Below are 17,766 nucleotides of genomic sequence, written 5' to 3'. Positions count from 1 at the left end.
ATGGTCAGTTGATTTTCAGAAAGGGTGCCAAGACCATTCAGTAAGGAAAAATATTCAAGAAATGGTGTTGGGACAAGTAGATATCTACATGCAAAATAATGAAATTGTGCCCCCACCTTACACTGTATTAAACGATTAACATGAAAAGGATTTACATAAAACAGAAACTTTATAGTTTATATAACTCTTAGAAGGAAACAAAGGGGTAAATCTTCATGAGCTTGGATTTTGGCAATGGCTTCCTAGATATGACATCTAAAACACAAACAACCAAAAAAATTAGACAAATTGGACTTCATGAGAACTAAAAACATTTGTGCTTCAAAGGACATCATCAAGAAAATGAAAACACGACTCTCATAATGGAAAAAAGTTTTTGCTGATTATACATCTGAAAAGTGTCTAGTGCACAGAATATACACAGAACTCTAATAGTTCAACAACAAAAGGACAAATCACCCAATTTTTTAACTGGGCAAAGAATCTGAACAGACATTTCTCCAAAGAAGACATACAAATTGCCAATAAAACATAAAAAATGTTTGAAATGCAAATCACAATGACATACTACTTCACACCCACTAGGATGATTATAATTAAAAGAAAGATGCAAACAATAACAAGTGCTGATTAGAATATGGAGAAATTAAAATCCTGATACATTGTTGGTGGGAATGTAAAATGGTGCAGCCACTTTAGAAAACACTTTGGCAGTACCTCAGAAAATTAAATGTAAAATTATGACATGAACCAAAAATTCTGCTCCTTAATATAATATATAACCAAGAGAATCACAAACATATATTTCTCCCAAAACATGTAGCAACATTATTCATAATCTCTAAAAAGTGAAAACAACTCAAATGAACATCAGCTGATGAATGGACAAAATGTGGTACGTACATACAAGGGACTATTATTCAGCCATAAAAAGGGATAAAGTTACAATATGAATGAACCTTGAAAACATTACCCCAAGTGAAATAGCCAGATAGGAAAAGCACATATTGTGTGATTCCATTTATATAAAATGCCCAAAATAGGAAAGTCGATAGAAATAGAAAGTAGATCGGTGGTTGCCAGGGTCTTGGGGGAGGAGAAAGAGGGGAGTGACTGCTAATGTGTACTGGGTATCCTTCTGGCATAATGAAATGTTCTAAAATTAGATATTGGTGATGGTTGGACAACCTTATGAATATATTAAAATCAACCAAATTGTAGATTGGTAGATCTGACTTTAAAAGGGTAAACTTTAAGGTACATAAATTATGTCTCAATTTTAAAATAATCTTGTTTTTGTTTTAGAAAGCAAATATGTCTGCCTCTTTTCTGTATAATTATAATTATAATTATACTTTAATAGAATACAGTCAGTTTCAGTAGATTCAACATTAGATTTATATTGTATTCATAGTCATGAGGATATATAGAAAAAGTAGAAAAAATGTAATACAACTATGTGGAAAATCTTTGCTCCTCCAAATGCTCACAGTAGAGGGAATTAATTTGAGCCAATTAGAAGATAGAATATCCTGGAGGTCTGCCAGGAATATTGTTCTTACTATTTGCTGGCACCAGGCAGCCTAAATCATGTTGCCAGTCACAGCACATATTACTTGGGAGGTGCTTTTATGTAGAGGAATTGAACTGCATTTCACAGCTGAAAGTAGAGAGAGAAAAATCCTATCTGGAAATGTTTTAAGGCCTCTTTGTTGTTGTATTAGTTTCCTAGTGCTGCTGCGACACACTGCCACAAACATAGTGGCTTCAAATAACCATAATCATTTACAGCACTAGAAGCTGAAGTCTGAAATCGATCTCACTGGGCAAAATTCAAGCTGTCGACACGGCCGCATTCCTTCTGGAGGTTCTCAGGGAGAATCCTTTCCCTTGCCTTTTTCAGGTTCTAGAGGCTGCCTACATTCTTTAGCCTCTTCTTCCACTTTAAAGCCAGCAACTAGCATTTTCAAATCTCTCCGTGACTCTGACCTTCTGCCTCCCTCTTCCATATTTAAAGGATCTTTGTTATTATATTGGGCCCAATGTGGATAATCCAGAATAATCTCTATTTTAAAGTCTATTGATTAGCAAACTTAATTAGATCTGCAACTTTAATTCATTCTTGCCATGTAACATAAAATAGTCACCAGTTCTGGGTATTAGGATGTGGATATCTTTTTTTTTCTTTCTTTTTTTGAGATAGAATCTTGCTCAGTCACCTAACTGGAGTACTGTGACGCAATCTTGGCTCACTGCAAACTCTGCCTCCTGAGTTCAAGCGATTCTCCTGCCTCAGCCTCTTGAAGAGCTGGAACTACAGGCATGCACCACCACGCCCAGCTAATTTTATTTTATTTTATTTTTTGTATTTTTAGTAGACACAGGGTTTCACTATGCTGGCCAGGCTGGCCTCAAACTCTGACCTCAAGTGATGCACCTGCCTTGGCCTCCCACAATGCTGGGATTACAAGTGTGAGCCACTGCACCCAGCCTAAGACGTGGACATCTTTATTCTGCTTACCACTGTTCACATTTTCAAATTCCGTATCAAACTGGTTTTGAAATACACTTGGCACCCCATATCTGTGGGTTCTTCAGGGCCAATTGTGGGACTTGAACATCCAAGGATTTGAGTATCTGGTATCCGCGGAGTTTCTGGAACCAATCCCCAGAGGATACTTAGGGAAGACTGTACTGTACTAACTGATTTTGCTGCCTTGCATCTCTGTTCAGTGCTACTGTAACTCCATCAGTTCACAACTACTCATTGAATCCCCTCAAGTACACAACACTCCACCAAGTGAGAAGTTATTCAAGGGATTAGGGCATAGTCCCTGCCCTACCAGCAGGACCGTAGCAAACCCGCCTCTAAAGAGTGTTTAGATGTATGCAGAAGGCCCTGTTAGTTATCACAGTGATAAAGGGGGCACAACTAGCATTTTGTACATAGGGCCAGGGATATTAGGTTTCTGGCATTGCATGGAAATTTCCGCAGAATGAAGAATTGTCCCATGTCTCACTTGAATTTCAAATGTCCAGGGGGCAATCGTGACTGTAAAAACCCTGCTTTTAATTATTTGTGCTTGGAACTGAATTCTTATTTGCATAAAACTCAAGGTTTGCATAATTTACTACTTACATAAATTTTGCACATGATATATGAATTGTGTTAAGAGATTAACATACTTTGTCTCATTTGGAACTCTGTCAAGACTTCTTATTTCATAAAATCATATCAACAGCACCTGAGTTACCAAAATGTCACAATTGTATCAGTCAGCATCTGAGCTGCCCCATTTATGATAATTCTACCCAGGTGAAAGCATCTGACCACTTCACTATATCTTCACTATGATTGTATGCACGCACTTATACACTGAAATGTGCATTATTTTATCATTAACTGCTTTCCTTTTATTTCTCCTTTATATGTTACAGTCTGTGCATGATGTTAGTTATTTTAGCATTGTATACATAGGTAGGTCATATTGTGTATGGACTAAGAGGGCAGAGAGCAGCTGCTCTGAGCCCTTTATTACCCCAGTCTCCCAGGGCACACAGGGCTCCTCAACTCTCACTACCTCTGAGACGTGCACAACTGAGTCAGGGCACAGGTGGATAGATGCTTTTGGTGAAGGGAACCGTGAGATTGCAAGCTTTTGTTTTCATCTAGATTGTCATCTATTGAATGAATCCTTTGGTGGCTTTGGGATTGGCTGTCTCACATAGCTCTCTGACCTCTACTTGAGAGGAACCCTGCCTCCATTGACCAAGAGAACCAGGTGGGATCCAGGGAGCAGAGGCGAGATGCCTTCTGCCCCAGGCCTGATGGAGAAACACTTTTGTCCCTCTTTGGCTGGTCCCTCAGTGGCTCTTCTATATCAATGTGGACAAAGTTAGAACGAAGGTCCTAAAAAAAGTAGCCAAGGAGGACACACAGGCTGCCTCACAATTCCTATGAGGCACAGATAGAAGGCCATTTAGTGTACTGGGGTCAATATTCTGGCTGTTACTGAGGAGATATTCTTCCTGGTGAGTCCCCTTTCAAAGATATCAAAACCTGGCTGAGGTAGCTGCCAAGAAAGGAGATAGCTGGTGTGGGATTTGATAATTCTGAACTCAGGTTAATGTCCACTAAGAGACGAAACCAACATCTTCTTGTGACTTTGTCGAGTTACCTCCTCATCATTAAAAACTTGCCTTCAGTCCTTGGAATTCCTCTCTCTCAGCTATACCTGCTGCTGCGCTGCAGCCTGTAACTGCTGCCCTGCTTACAATTACCATTGAGCCCTGCTCTGAAGCACTTGGTATTATGGATGCTCCCCAATAACAGGTATATCTGTGTATTCCAGATCCAATAATTTCAACTCTGACTATTTGCTCAGAATGTCTTTCTCTTTTTTGTAGACAACTCCATGCTGTTTGGGATCAGCCAGACTTGACAAAACATGCTGACACACCAATCACGTGTCACAACACCAGACTCACAGACAACATTTTCATGGACACTGAGCCACTTCTGCTTTTATCCTGTCCTCCTCCACTTCTAGCCTTCAGACACTTGGTGCCTCCCTGAGGATACACCAACACTTCAAGACCACAGAGTGCACCTGGAGTCTGGCTCAGTAGTCCTGTGTCCTGAAATAACTGCTCGACGTTCCCAGAGCCAGTAAATGGGATTTGGGACATTTTTGTCATGAAGTCACAATGTGGGACTATAAATGTCTTGCCTTTAAGGGTAGGGTCTTCCCATGACCCATCCATAAAATTTGTGAAAATGTTGTGTGTTGTACGTTTTGGAGAGAAGAATTTTCATTATCTTCACAAAGGGATCTGTTACCCTAAAAGATTTAGAATCACTCAGCTTATTTGGTAAGATGTGCCTATTCTTTTAGACTCCAGGTGAGGCTTGATCTCCAGTCTCAAAAGGAAATATATGATGTCATCAGACCCCTAGTAAGGTATTTCTGAATGTATGATATCATTTCCATGTAACTCACCTTGCTAAGTCATTTAGATCCAACCGACCATCTTTATTTCTGTCAAAAATCTTCATCTGAAATGCAGAAGGGAAAATGGTTGTACTTGTAACAGGAACTAATTCTGAACGTTATTAAAGCACTTTTCTATTTTGCTCTTCTGATTACATATTTGCCTAAATTGGCTGAGGAGCCCACTTGCCTGGGGGAAAATTAGTATTTGTCACAGAAGGAATTGCATGTCAGCCTCTCTGTTAGGATGAGTCATAGTAACCAAATCTCCTAAATCTCAGTGGCTTAACACAACACAGGTTTATTTTTCACAGGGTTAGCTGGCAGCTCTACTTCATATTGTCTATACTCTGGCGACACGGAGTGACAAAGTAGTGACCATCTAGCACATTCCTGATTGCCATGTCAGAAAGAAAGAATAATAAATAATTTACTGATTAAAATTTTATTGTCCAAAGCAGATCCCTGGCCACAGCTACCTTCAAAGGGACAGAATAATACAATCCTGCCATGTGCTTAAGAGGAAAACTAATTATTTGGAGGATAGCAGCAATGACTACCACAGTCTCTGACAGGCAAAACAGGATTTTTATAAAGATTACAAGCTTGAAATATGGGTACTTGGTTTGAGTCAAGGTTTTCTGAAACTATTTTATTCTAGCCCTCATTTAGCATATCAACCACCAAGGAGGGCTTGGAGGGCTCATATCATAGGGTACTCTCATAGGGTATAGGAGAAACCTCATGTTTCCGTGAAGGCAAAAGGTGTTGACACTGAGCCTTTCCTTTCATAGAGAGACTTAGCATTGTCCAAAGAAGTTGTTTACATTATTAGATGAGACTAAACTTTAAACAAGATAGGACTAAAAGTTAAAAGTTTCTGCACTAACCACAAATTAGAAAGACCAGATTGGTTTGGGAAAATAGAAGAGGTAGATTTCTTTGCATATCTGAGTTGAAATGTGAGTGAATTTTGTGACTTTACAACATTTTAATGCTGCAGAATATCTCTAAACATATCCATATAAGGAGGCTGCACAGGGAAAAAGAGGGAGCGAGATAATCTGAAAATATATCCAACAGATTTTTGCTTTAAAAAATACATTAGTCCCCCATCCTTCCTCTGTCTCCAAATCCAGTTTATTTTTAATATTTCAATGAATTTGAAAACCTATTCTCACCACTTTGGCACCAAAAATGTGTATTACAGAATTAAAACACAGGTTACATTTTTATACATTTGGACATGTTACACGTCCAATTACGTCCCTTAAACATAAACACTATACAGTATCCAGTAAAAAGTCTGATGGGGATAAAGTTTGCCAGAAGATGAGCCATGAGTTATTTTCTGTGACACCTTCATTATGAGAGGTTCTATCTTAATAGAAAGCTAGGTCAGCTTGAGCTTTAAGCAAGTAACAACTCACCTTGAAAGACGTGGGCCTAACTCCATTGCTGTGCAAACTTACTCCAAGAGAAAACAATCCTTTGCTCGAAACTGGCCTGGGTTGAACTAAACACCAGTGTGGTAAATTATGCTTCTACCTATCAGAAAATTGGCTATGGCTCACGTAAGAATAAGAATCAGGAAAAAAATCATTTGCCTAATTTTTCCATCTCTGAGTGTATACCAGCAGGGATGAATGGCACACATATTCGGCTGTATCTGCTCTTCTACTTTCCTGGGGCCTCTGTAGCTCTAAGTTCAAATATTAATAATGAGGGAAGCTTGCAGCATGCCTGTAGCACCAGACTAGAAATCAGATCTTGTGTGACATTAAGACATTATGCTTCTTTGCAAGTATAACCTTTAGTGAATTTTGAATGCTTGGCATATTTGTTTGAGACATAATGGCTTCTTAATTTTTAAACTATAATAAAGACCATTTATGAGGGCTCAATAGTTTGTATGTTATTACATTTAATTATCACAACATCCTTATAATGTAAAAAAAAATCTGCGTGTAATAAATAAGGAAACTGATGTTTAGAAAGATTGAAGTAGGTTGTTTAAGAAGCAAGATTTTAATCTAAGTATATCTGTCACCAGAGCTCTTTCCATAAAACCAGGCTCTTAGCTCTATAAAGTCTGGATATCTCATCATGAATTTGGTTTGCTTCATGTTTGGTTATGAAGTAAAACATCTGGTGCCATAGACTATGCCAGAGATGTGATATTTACCTTTTCTAATTGCCTCTTTTTCCCTGGGAAAGCAAGAAAAGACTCTACATGGATTTCCCTCCAATTCAGTGGCCTGAATTTCCCCTAAAGAAATATAAACTTCATGATAGTTGAGTCAACTCTAAGACTGCCAGTTTTCACTTCACTGGATTCATGCTTATATAGTTCATTTCTATCTATTTTCCCTACCCTTGACTATAAACCAAGAGACATAAGCCTAGTGCCTGACAACTGCTCCAGGCAGTGGTGGCAGGTTGGTCACAGCCTGAGCTCCATGAGCAAGTGCCCCTGCCAGCCCTCAGCCCACAACCCAGCTCCCCTTCAATCCCCTGCACACACACACCTGCCCACGGGGCTCCGTGCCCTGAAGCTGCACGGGTGCTCATTTACCCTGGCTGGAATGATGATGAAGTATTCCTAGGCCAGAACAGGCTCCAGAATTTCTAAAAGCAAATGTTCACTGCCTTGTGACATTGGTACTCAAATCCCTATAGCAAACATGCTCTGACCAAAAACGCAGAATATGAGGAGGTGACCCCTGCCCAGAAGCTCCTGTCCCAGTGACTCCTGACCAAGACCAGTGGGATGTCCTGCTGGGCTGAGTGGCTATTTCTTGCCAATGATGCTCACCCAGTGTCCACCCTGGAGGACTCTACTGGGCACCCACAGAATCAGAAGTGACCACCTTCACCTGTAGCATCAACCATGCCCAGCTGATGGTGGTGGAGGGACAATGTATTTACTGTGTGAACTCTGAGAACTGCACTAGTCCGAAATCCTCAGGGAAGCCTGGGTGTTCTCTAGCTTATCTAGTATCTCCAGAACTGTCCAGGAACTTGGTCATGCTCTTTTCAAAAACAACATGATTGTAACTGTGAAGAGTTTTCAATATATCTTGGCCAAGCTGCCAGATGATGCACCTTCCAAAACACCTGCTGGGACAGCCAAGGAAGACAAGGCGAAGGCAAAGAAGACAGCACTGACAACTGTGGAGAAGGCCAAGGACCTAGCGAGCAAGGCAACCACTGAGACACAATAGCAGCAACAGTGCATGTAGCCAGCCTGGGCCCTGCCCACCACTGCCACAGCACTCCAGATGACCTGGTTCAAATCCCTCTGCCCTTTTCCAATTTACTTCCAGCCTACCTACTTCCTGGGTGGTGGGTTGAGGTTGGGTGTCCTGTTGGCATCTACAGAACACCAGGCATACCCATATCTGAGCCAGTCCTGCTTATTTCCCCATTGGGCAGCTGAGGTCAGAAGCACAGAGAGGTGTGGTGACTTGCACAGGATCACAGACAGGCTGCAGATAAATTGGTAATAAATGCTAGACTGCAAACTCCATGAGGGCAGGGATCTTTGTTTTGTTTTGTGATGTGCCCCCAAGTACTTGGCACATATCTAGTACATATAGACATTCAATAATTATTTATTGAGTTTAAAAAAAAGAAAACAAATATAGGCCTGAATTTTTCCTCCCTCTTTACACTAATTCACTTCAGGAGGGCTGTGGCAGTTGAAGATGGCGGCGGTAGGGGGCATGCCTTCCATTCTGAAGGGCAATTGCTGAAAGGTGGTGAAGAGCCCTTCATCACTCTTCCCACATCTACCACTGCTTTTCCAAGAGTTGCACTCATACTCCATACTCCATCCACACATTTTTGAGAATTAACTACCTGAAAGGTGCTATAAAGCCTCCCAGAAATGGAACACAATGTGTTATTAAGAAATGCCTTAAAATTCTAAGTGTGGTAGTTCCCATTCTCTGGCAAGAGACTCCTCAGGGACTTTGGAGTTTTTCAGAATTCTCCTTAGATTGAATAATATTTTAGTTTTTCAAATCTTTGTAGGTGCAATAGTGATTGTAAAATGCAAAATCACTTAAAATCATTACTGGGTAACTTCCTGTCAATAGATATTTTCTTAAACAATAGATTCAAAGTACAACTACTGTCATGTGGTGGGAGAGGAAGTCTGTGCCTTTTTAAAACAATTCTTAGTGAAGAATTTTAGTATAATGCCTGCCGAAGGTGAAAAACATGCAAATAATTCAGCAGAGTCAAGAGTGTGAGTCCCTCCCTTGCCTGTTCTAGTGGTAACTACCATTCACAGAGTCTTATGTATCCTTCCAGAAACTTTTTAAACATACAAGCATATGTATATATGTACACACACATATATCACAACTATCTAGTTTTTTGACAAATAGGACCATATGCAATATACTATTTTGCAACTTCCTTTTTTATTTAATAAATTATTGGAAATCATTCTTTAGCAGTTATTTTTTAAAAAACACTTTAAAGGAGATCCTCATTCCTGCCTGGAAATTATTGCCATATGCTATTCCAAAAAAGATTTAGAACCCCCCTCCCATATTATCAATTGACAATTATTTGTCAGGTAATTACTCTGTGTCTAATAACATTCTGCACACTATGAGATATCCCAAACAATTATTAAGGTGGTACATGATTTTAGGGCATACAATTGTAATTGAAGAGCCAGAAACAAATATCTGAAATATAGGTTAACAAATAAGATTCAGCATTATCTCTTTAACCCTGAGAAAAAGAGACAGGGCAATGTGACAGGATATTGGAAGAGACTGAGGAAGGAGATAAGAATTCAGGTAAGTTCTGAAAGAGGGATAGGATTTGGACATGAGGTAGAGAGAAGAGAGGAAGACATTGTAGACTAGCAAATGTAAGAACAAAGGCACCGAGATGGAAATTCACATGCTAGCAATAGTTTAGCCATAGAGAGTGACCAGGGAGGACAAGGGGTGTTCTGGGAGTGGAGGAGAGAAGATAGACAGGGAGAGAGAATGGGACCAGATGACACAAGAGTTTGAAAACCATAAATAGGAGTTTAAACTTTTGTAGATCCATGCACAGGTGACTGGCATCATTCATTCATTTATTCGTGCATTCATTCATTTAACAAATATGTGTGGAGTGCCTACTATGTGCCAGGCACTGTTCTATTTACTGAACAAACAAAGATTCATGCTCTCATGGAGCTGATTTGGAAAGAGGGGATGGAAGAGGGGATGGAAAATAAGACAGATAAGTAAAATACTGACTGTTTTACATACGTAACATGAAATATACATGTTACCTATGTTAAATGCTCTGGAGGAAAAATTAAGTAGCATATAGAATAGCAAATTGGGAGGTACAATTTTAAATAGGATGGAAAATGGAAAGCCTCAATTAAAAGGTGACTTTTTCATAAAGACCTGAAAGAGATGGAAGTAAATCAAATGCATACCAGGGTTAAAAATAGATTGGCAGGGATATGGCAAGTGCAAAGGACCTGTGGCAGCACATACATGCATGTCAGAGTAACCAAAAGTATGTCAGGTAATAGTGTGGCAAGACTAGGACTGGGGAGGAGATAAAAGGAGATAAGGTGGGAAAGGTGATGACTTGATGTGTGAGCAGGTAGTGTAAGAACTTTGGCTTTTTCTCAGAGACAGAGCCATTGGAGGTTTTCGATATGAAAAATGATATAATCTGACTCAGTATAACAGGATCACTCTGGCTGCTGTGTTTCATAGAGATGGTAAGAGACAGGAATGGAAACAGGGGGATCTGCTGGGAAGCATCTTGCAATTCAGTTGAGAAATAATTGTGCCTTGGAACAGGGTGAGAAATGGTCAGATTTAGAATGTAATTTAAATGTGTTCAATAAGATTTGCCAGTTAGATGTGGAGTGATAGAGAAAGAGGCATCAAAGATGGTTTCAAGTGTCATGGCTTGAGCAACTTGAAAGCTTGAGGAAGACCCAGTAGTGGAGCAGATCTTTGGGGAAAGGTCAGAATTTCAATTTGAGACATGTTGAAGGTGTATATTAGGCATGCAATTCAAGTGGAGATACACAACTAAGTGTATCCAAGAAGTTTAGAGAAGTGGTCTGAGTCAGACATATAAATCAAGGGTGGTCAGCCTTTAGTTGGTCTTCAAAACCATGAGACTAGTTGAGATCACCAAGAGTGAGAGTGGACATAGAAGAGAAGGGATCTGAGGACTGAGCCCAGACAAGCATCAGATTGGCCTGGATCACAGTTATGAATACCGAGACCCAGAGAAGGAAGCAGATATGAGCTGCTTTAATCCAGGCATAAAATATGAGAGCCAAGACCAGGATCATGGATGGGGGCAAGCTTAAACTCATATCATTCTCTTTGTCTGCCATTGTTGCAGGATTTAGGAGGACGATAGTGACCTCGGGTTGAAACAGGAGAATCTTGAGTGCACTCAGGCCCAGCCGACTCACGTCCAAAAGACTGGGCTCGGAATAAAGACAGCACTTGACTTTTATATACACTTTACAAAAGGGAGTGGGCTAGCTTGAAGCAAGCTTACAGTGGCGTGAAAGCAGGGATACAGAGGCAGAACAAACTTAGGATTGCACATAACCATTGCCAAGCAACCCAGGTGTCCATTATCTAGGTTTGCCTGGGCACGGGCTTATCTCCTAACCTTCACTATGGTGCCCAGGCAGCTGTAGTTCAGGCCTACTCAGGCTTCTTATGACCTTTGTTGTACTTCTTAGATAAAACAGAATTCTTGAAGTCACTAGTTATAGAGAACAGGGATCTATAAACTCATTTCATAAAATAAAGGAAAATTTGTTTTTCTTCTCCCTTTGTTGAGGGAGTGCTGGGAAAGTCTCCAGAGAACGTTAGATAATATTATCAAGATTTTTCCTGGGTCTGGGCTGTGCCTGCTGCTGCCTCTGGGACAAGTCAGCCTAATACAGGAAAACTTATTTCTCTTTCTTTTTATTTTTCTTTAATTTACCACCTCACCATAGTCTCAGATTTAAATTTGTTGTTTTATAAAAGTTCAAGTTTCCTGCTCTAGGTATGTGATTTAACATCAGCCAGAATTATTAGCTTAAATTTAACAAAAGTAAATATTATCTAAAAATATTCTATCCAGACAGTTAAATCTTTCCTCCTGCCTGGTGTTGGCAGCACCTCTAAATTCAGTATCATAATTTGATTTTAATAATAGGCTGTCTCCTTTCTTGTCCAGAACATTAATTAGGAATCAGGATAAGGCAAGGTGTGCAGACCTCAGCTGTTCTCTTCTGTTTGGTCATTCTACCTTAACTCACTCATTAGTCATGCTTCAGCCAGTTTTTAAATGTGCCAATCCTTATTCAGATCAATTTGAATTCATTTAATAAGTTACATCTCTTAAGTAAAGCATTTGATGCTAAACCTGAGAACAAAATCTTTAATACAGTATTGCCATGACTATGTCCATTGCTCAATAAAAATCCATTAAAGCAGCAATAACGTGATTTCACGCTTGGTGTATCAGAGCTCAGGATGCAGAAGTCATTTTTTAAAAAGTTAAGTTCCTAGAAGTTAGTATACCCAAAAATTTCTAGGGAAATGTAAAAAGTCTTTTAAAAAACCAACTGTCAAGTTCCAAAATCTGTTTGTTGAAAAGTATAAGTCACCTCTATAACTTAGGGAAGAAAAATGAAATAGATTGGTCAAAATTTCATTGAACTCATTTTGTCTTCTGATCAAACTCAAATCTTTGGGTGGAAACTCTTTCACCAGCTTTCTCCACACTTGGCTCTCACCTCAGTGCATAAAAAGCCAACGAGAAGCTGATACCGTTTGGATGTTGTCTCCTCTAAATCTCATGTTGAAATGTAATCCCCAGTGTTGGAGGTGGGGCCTGATGGGAGGTGATGAATCATGGGGGCAGATTTCTGATGAATGGTTTAGCACCATCCCCTTGGTGCTGTCCTTGCTATAGTGAATGATTTCTCCCAACATCTGGTTGTTTAAAAGTGTGTGGCATCCTCCTCGGCTCTCTCTCTCTTGTTCCTGCTTTTGCCATGTGATGTGCTTGCTCCTGCTTCACTGTCTACCATAAATAAAAGCTCCCTGAGACCTCCTCAGAAGCAAAGCAGATGCCAGCACCATGCTTGTACAGCCTGCAGAACCATGAGCCAATGAAACCTTCTTTTATAAATTATAAATCCAGTCACAGGTATTTCTTTATAGTAACACAAGAATGGCCTAACACAGGGGCCATCTGGAGTTTGCTTGATTATGGACCTGTCTCCATGGGACAATTTAGAACCAAAATGAGTACTTAACTGCAGCACACATGAGCAGAAGAGCTATGAGGTGTGGGCAACTAAAGAGACATAGAATAACAGGACCATCTTGGCCAATGGACAGTTCTCAACCTAGATACTTAAACATTGGGTGAGATCACTCTGATTTCCCTCAGCTACTTCCCAGTACTCTAGACTTATGAATCTAGGCTAAAAATGTTGCATACTACCAAAATTTCTTGAGCTCAGGACATCCCATTGTAAGATGATGCCAGCCTGAAGCTTCCTTAATTCAAGCCTGAAGGCTGTGAAGGGAAGAACTCTGGGCAACTAGGGCTGCTGGCCTGATGTGTGATGTGCATCATCTTTTTTCAGCCACATACTGCACCCTTTCTGATTCTGCCCTGGAGGGTCTGGTTTAAAGGGGAGGGGAAAAGGAGAATTTCAGAGCATAAAGCTCTGCTTGGGGAAGATTAGGTCTGTACAAAATGCTGAAATGTGCAATATGCAACCCTCCAAGCACCCCAAGAGGGAGCAAGAGCCATAATAGGGGCACAGGGTCGTAAGAAACACGGACAGGGGAGATAGGAGGGTCCCAAAGACAAATGTTCCTTATTTTGTCATGGTTTCATCATAGCTGGCTATTAGGTAACAACTGAAATTTCAGTTTAATTTGCATTAAGTAGGCTACTACGTGTCAGGTCCCATGTGAAGGCTAAGACAAGAAGGTGAGACGCTCTCCTCACCCTTGAGGAGTCACAGGCTAGTGGGGTACAAGACCCATAAACAGATAACATCAGTCTCATCCTTGCCTCCCACCTGATTCATCAGGAAATCTTCTCAAGTCTATCTTCAAAATATATTTAGTTCTCACCTCTTCTGCCACCTCACCTGAGTCCAAGTTGCCATCTTCCATCACCTGGATGGCAACAATGGCCTCTCAGCAGATCTTCCTGATTCCATACTTGCCCATTGAGGACTCTTCTCAACCCAGGGGGCAAATCTTGACATCTTCTGCATCATAGCCCTCTAGCCGTTTTCCATCTCACTAAAACCCCAAGTCCTCACGATGGCCTAAAAATCCTGTGATGGTCTGGCTGCTGTTTAGTCTCATCCTTTCTTGCTCTGCTCCAGCCATGCTGGTTTCTCCCTGTTCTTAAAAATCCCAAGTGCGCTCTTGCACTAGGGGCCTTGTGCCTCCTGTACCCTCAGTCCCTCCTCACATCTCACCTTCTCAGAGGGGCCACACTGACCACCTTATTGAAAAGTACCCCTTCTTCCCAGTCCCCTACCCCAAATGCTCCTGCTAGTACTGCCATTCCTGGCCCAACTCCACTTTTTAATTTTTTCCATAACACTCATCACCCTCTGTTATGCGATATAATGAATTATTAATTACATTTATTATTTGTTGTCAGTCTCCCCTTTGTCTATTTTGCTCACTGTTGAATCCCTGGTGACTAGAATAATGCTTGGGGCATAGTAGATATGTAATGAATATTTGTGGAATAAATTAAATTATCAAGAGGCTAAAATAATGATATGCACTAGGCACTACACAGGCACAGAGAAGGGGTACTGGGCTCACCGTGGAGGGAAGGCTACAGAAGATTTTTTTTAGGGCAAGTTGATATCTAACTGAATATCAAAGGATGAGCAAGAACCAGGTAAAAAAAGTTGGTGGGGGGGAAGCTGAGCTATATTAAGAAGTAAAAGATTAGTGGTTTAGTATGGTTAGCTGGAGGTGGGGGCAAGCCCCTCAGAGTCAAAGATAGTCAAACAAATACTGGCAACATGCTGGAGATTCTACATGAAAATATATTCATTAAGTAGGTCATGTTTTATAAGTCAATAAAATCGAGATAACAACAGCCAGTGCTAACATTCTGTTAAATCAATGTTAAAAATATGCTGAACTAGAAAAACCACCTCCTTATCGTTCTGTACCCCAGGCAGTTTCTGTCTAATTTTCTTTTTCATAGTACTCATTCTATTAGAGGGCTTCACTGGAGCTTAGGTCAAAAGGAACCTAGAGACCCTCCTGTAGCTGGGAAACTGCTTCCCACTGCTGGGGGATTTCCCACTTCACCCTTTGGTGCTGAGCACATATTTACTCAGGATTTCCAACATCATTTTGCATGCTATTAAAACAAATCAACACCGTAAGAAGCTGAATAATTTCCTTAATTGAGATCCTGTCCTGAGATTTGATTCTCTCCTTGGCATTTGTTTTCTCCTGTCTAGGCCAATTACAAGTTACCAGGGTCAAGAGCACTTGCCTTCTTCCCAGTGGAGACTCACTTGACTGGGGGCACATTCAGAGCAGAGTACAGAGGGAAAGCAGAGAAGTCTCCAGGGCTGAAAACCAGGGGAGCTTAGCTTCCAGCTTAACAGATGCTTTTAGCTGAGGAACGCTTTTTCTTAGTTATCTGATCTTTAAAATGAGCTGAAGAACGCAATCTGGTGGTGACTTAGTCACTTACCCTTTCTAAGCCTTAGTCATCAGATACATAAAATTGCGTGAACAAGAGCAACACTGTAGAGAAGTTGTTAGACATAATATAGTATTTGGAAACACCAATTAAAAGCCTAAATATGTCAAGTTGGTGGTACACATTTTAACAAACTCTTCTCAGTAATATGTATCCCTGACTTCACCATAAGGCTCAATGAGGTGATTCTGCTCAATAACTCTTTATATAATAAATATAACAATCCTACAAGTAATTAAGGCTTTGTCAGCAAATGTCCTTGCTTACTAATTAAGAAACCTGAAGATTTTGATAGGAATGAAGCACTCACGTAGGGATGAGAAAGGAATAGGGGAGGAGAAAAGACAGAGGAGCCAGATGCAGTTCAATACAAATCATTGATGAGTACTGGGAGAAATGCATCGAGTTAGGTGTTGAAACAGAACATGAGGATGAGTTCGCCAAAGGCAGCTCCCTACTCTACTACTCTCCATGGAGCTTGACACAAAAAATAGTCTCAAGGTCACTTGGAACAAGGATGACATGAGGGGAACAGAAAATAATGATAACTACTGCAATAAGAGCTAACTCATTATATTCTGGACAGTATGCAAGTGCTTCATATGCATCAACGCATTTGCCCTCACAGGAATTAGATATTATTCATCCCCATTTTATAGAAGAAGTAAATAAAGTTGAGAGGCTTGATAGTTTTCTTACATCATAGCTAGTAAGTGGCAGAGGTAGGACATGCATCCTTCATCTATCTGATGCTCCAACTGCACTAAATCAACATGCTAAATGAGGAGAATCATCCACTGTGGTGAGAGGCAGCTTCCATCTGTTTGGTCCTGATTGTCTAAGTCCATGTTTACTTGTTTCCATGTGACTTCAATTAACATTGAGGTTATTGGCCTGATGCTTAGAAACCTAATGTTGACTGAACTTTTCAGGTTTCCCCACAGACTGGTGAACAGCTTTCTCTCTCAAATAGATGCAACCTGGTCACAAGAGAGAGGCTAAAACAGTTCAGTTTTAGCCAGTATTTTTCAGAGTTGAGGTTTCCTCTTGCATCATTTAGTCTTCAATTTCTCAAGGACGAACTCTCTAGCAGACACTGTTTCTGGGGTCTGGGGAGGGAGTGGGGGAGCTGCCCTCATGGAGATTACATTACTCATTACTTACCATGGTGCCAGTGTATTCTTCCAGTTTAGCCTCAGAAATGGCCTTTTTGTGGTGAAGAAAGAGGTCTCGGAGGAAGTTCTGTGGCACCAAGAGAAGAGTCATACTTTATATAGTGAGCAAATAAACTGCAAAGGTCTTAAAAGGCCTTATTTCAAGAATTGTGGGTTACTTGTTTCCAGGAGGAAATAAAATGCTTTTAGCAAGCAATAAATCCAAGAATGGAGGGCTGTCACTGTTTATAGGGAGCTCACGGGACCCAGGGAATAGCTCCAGCGTGAAAAAGTTATCATAAATGCTCAATTATGCTTCTTTTCCAGAGAGAGCAATGTGACTTGCACTTTCTAAACCTTTTAAAAATGAAAATATATACATATATGTACATATGTATGTATTTTTTGAGTCACATATTCAAATACATCTTTCTTGGGCCCACAGAAATCAAACTCATGATACACACATATCAAATTCCCAATGATAAACAAACCCACCCTTCACCCAGTGACACTCACGCGGAGCTCAGCAGCTGATATAAAGCCACTGCTGTCAGCGTCATATTTGCGCCAAATCTGAAATACACAAAAGTCATTAATTAATTTATCCTCAGATAACTTGGAATAATTATGTGGTATCTACTACAGTTCAGCATCTGAAAACAGTACTTAACTGAATGGAAATTCCACTTTTGATGGAAAACTTTAGGCTTTCTTTGGTGAGAGCAATTTTGGGCACAATCCACCAGAAATGGATCACTGCATTCACTTGGAGCCACTTAAGGTGGGCCACAATGGTTTCAGTGAAAGCCCATTGAGTGGGCTTTCATCAAAAGTATCCTTTTGGAAAG

The 17,766-nt window shown here is 40.3% G+C and overlaps 2 protein-coding genes across 4 annotated transcripts in view; one reads left to right on the top strand and one right to left on the bottom strand.

Annotated features, from left to right (window-relative positions):
• H2AC1 (H2A clustered histone 1) overlaps positions 1 to 5,136 on the top strand; it is a 44,969-nt gene extending 39,833 nt beyond the window's left edge. Inside the window, exon 2 of the mRNA XM_004043359.4 lies at positions 4,408 to 5,136. The gene's annotated coding sequence lies outside the window, so the exon portion shown is untranslated. The remainder of the gene's footprint in view (positions 1 to 4,407) is intronic.
• SCGN (secretagogin, EF-hand calcium binding protein) overlaps positions 1 to 17,766 on the bottom strand; it is a 66,716-nt gene that overhangs the window by 31,913 nt on the left and 17,037 nt on the right. For all 3 annotated transcript variants that reach the window (XM_004043358.4, XM_055390412.2, XM_019029665.3), the window contains exons 5-7: positions 17,435 to 17,491; positions 16,926 to 17,003; positions 5,001 to 5,056 (exon numbers count right to left, since the gene is read on the bottom strand). In XM_004043358.4, coding sequence (XP_004043406.1) covers positions 5,001 to 5,056; positions 16,926 to 17,003; positions 17,435 to 17,491 — 191 coding nt within the window. The remainder of the gene's footprint in view (positions 1 to 5,000; positions 5,057 to 16,925; positions 17,004 to 17,434; positions 17,492 to 17,766) is intronic.

The sequence above is a fragment of the Gorilla gorilla genome, chromosome 5 (assembly GCF_029281585.2).
Source record: "Gorilla gorilla gorilla isolate KB3781 chromosome 5, NHGRI_mGorGor1-v2.1_pri, whole genome shotgun sequence".
Lineage (NCBI taxonomy): Eukaryota > Metazoa > Chordata > Mammalia > Primates > Hominidae > Gorilla > Gorilla gorilla.
The sequence above is the reverse complement of the archived record's forward strand: the minus strand, read 5'-3'. Positions and strand labels throughout refer to the sequence as shown.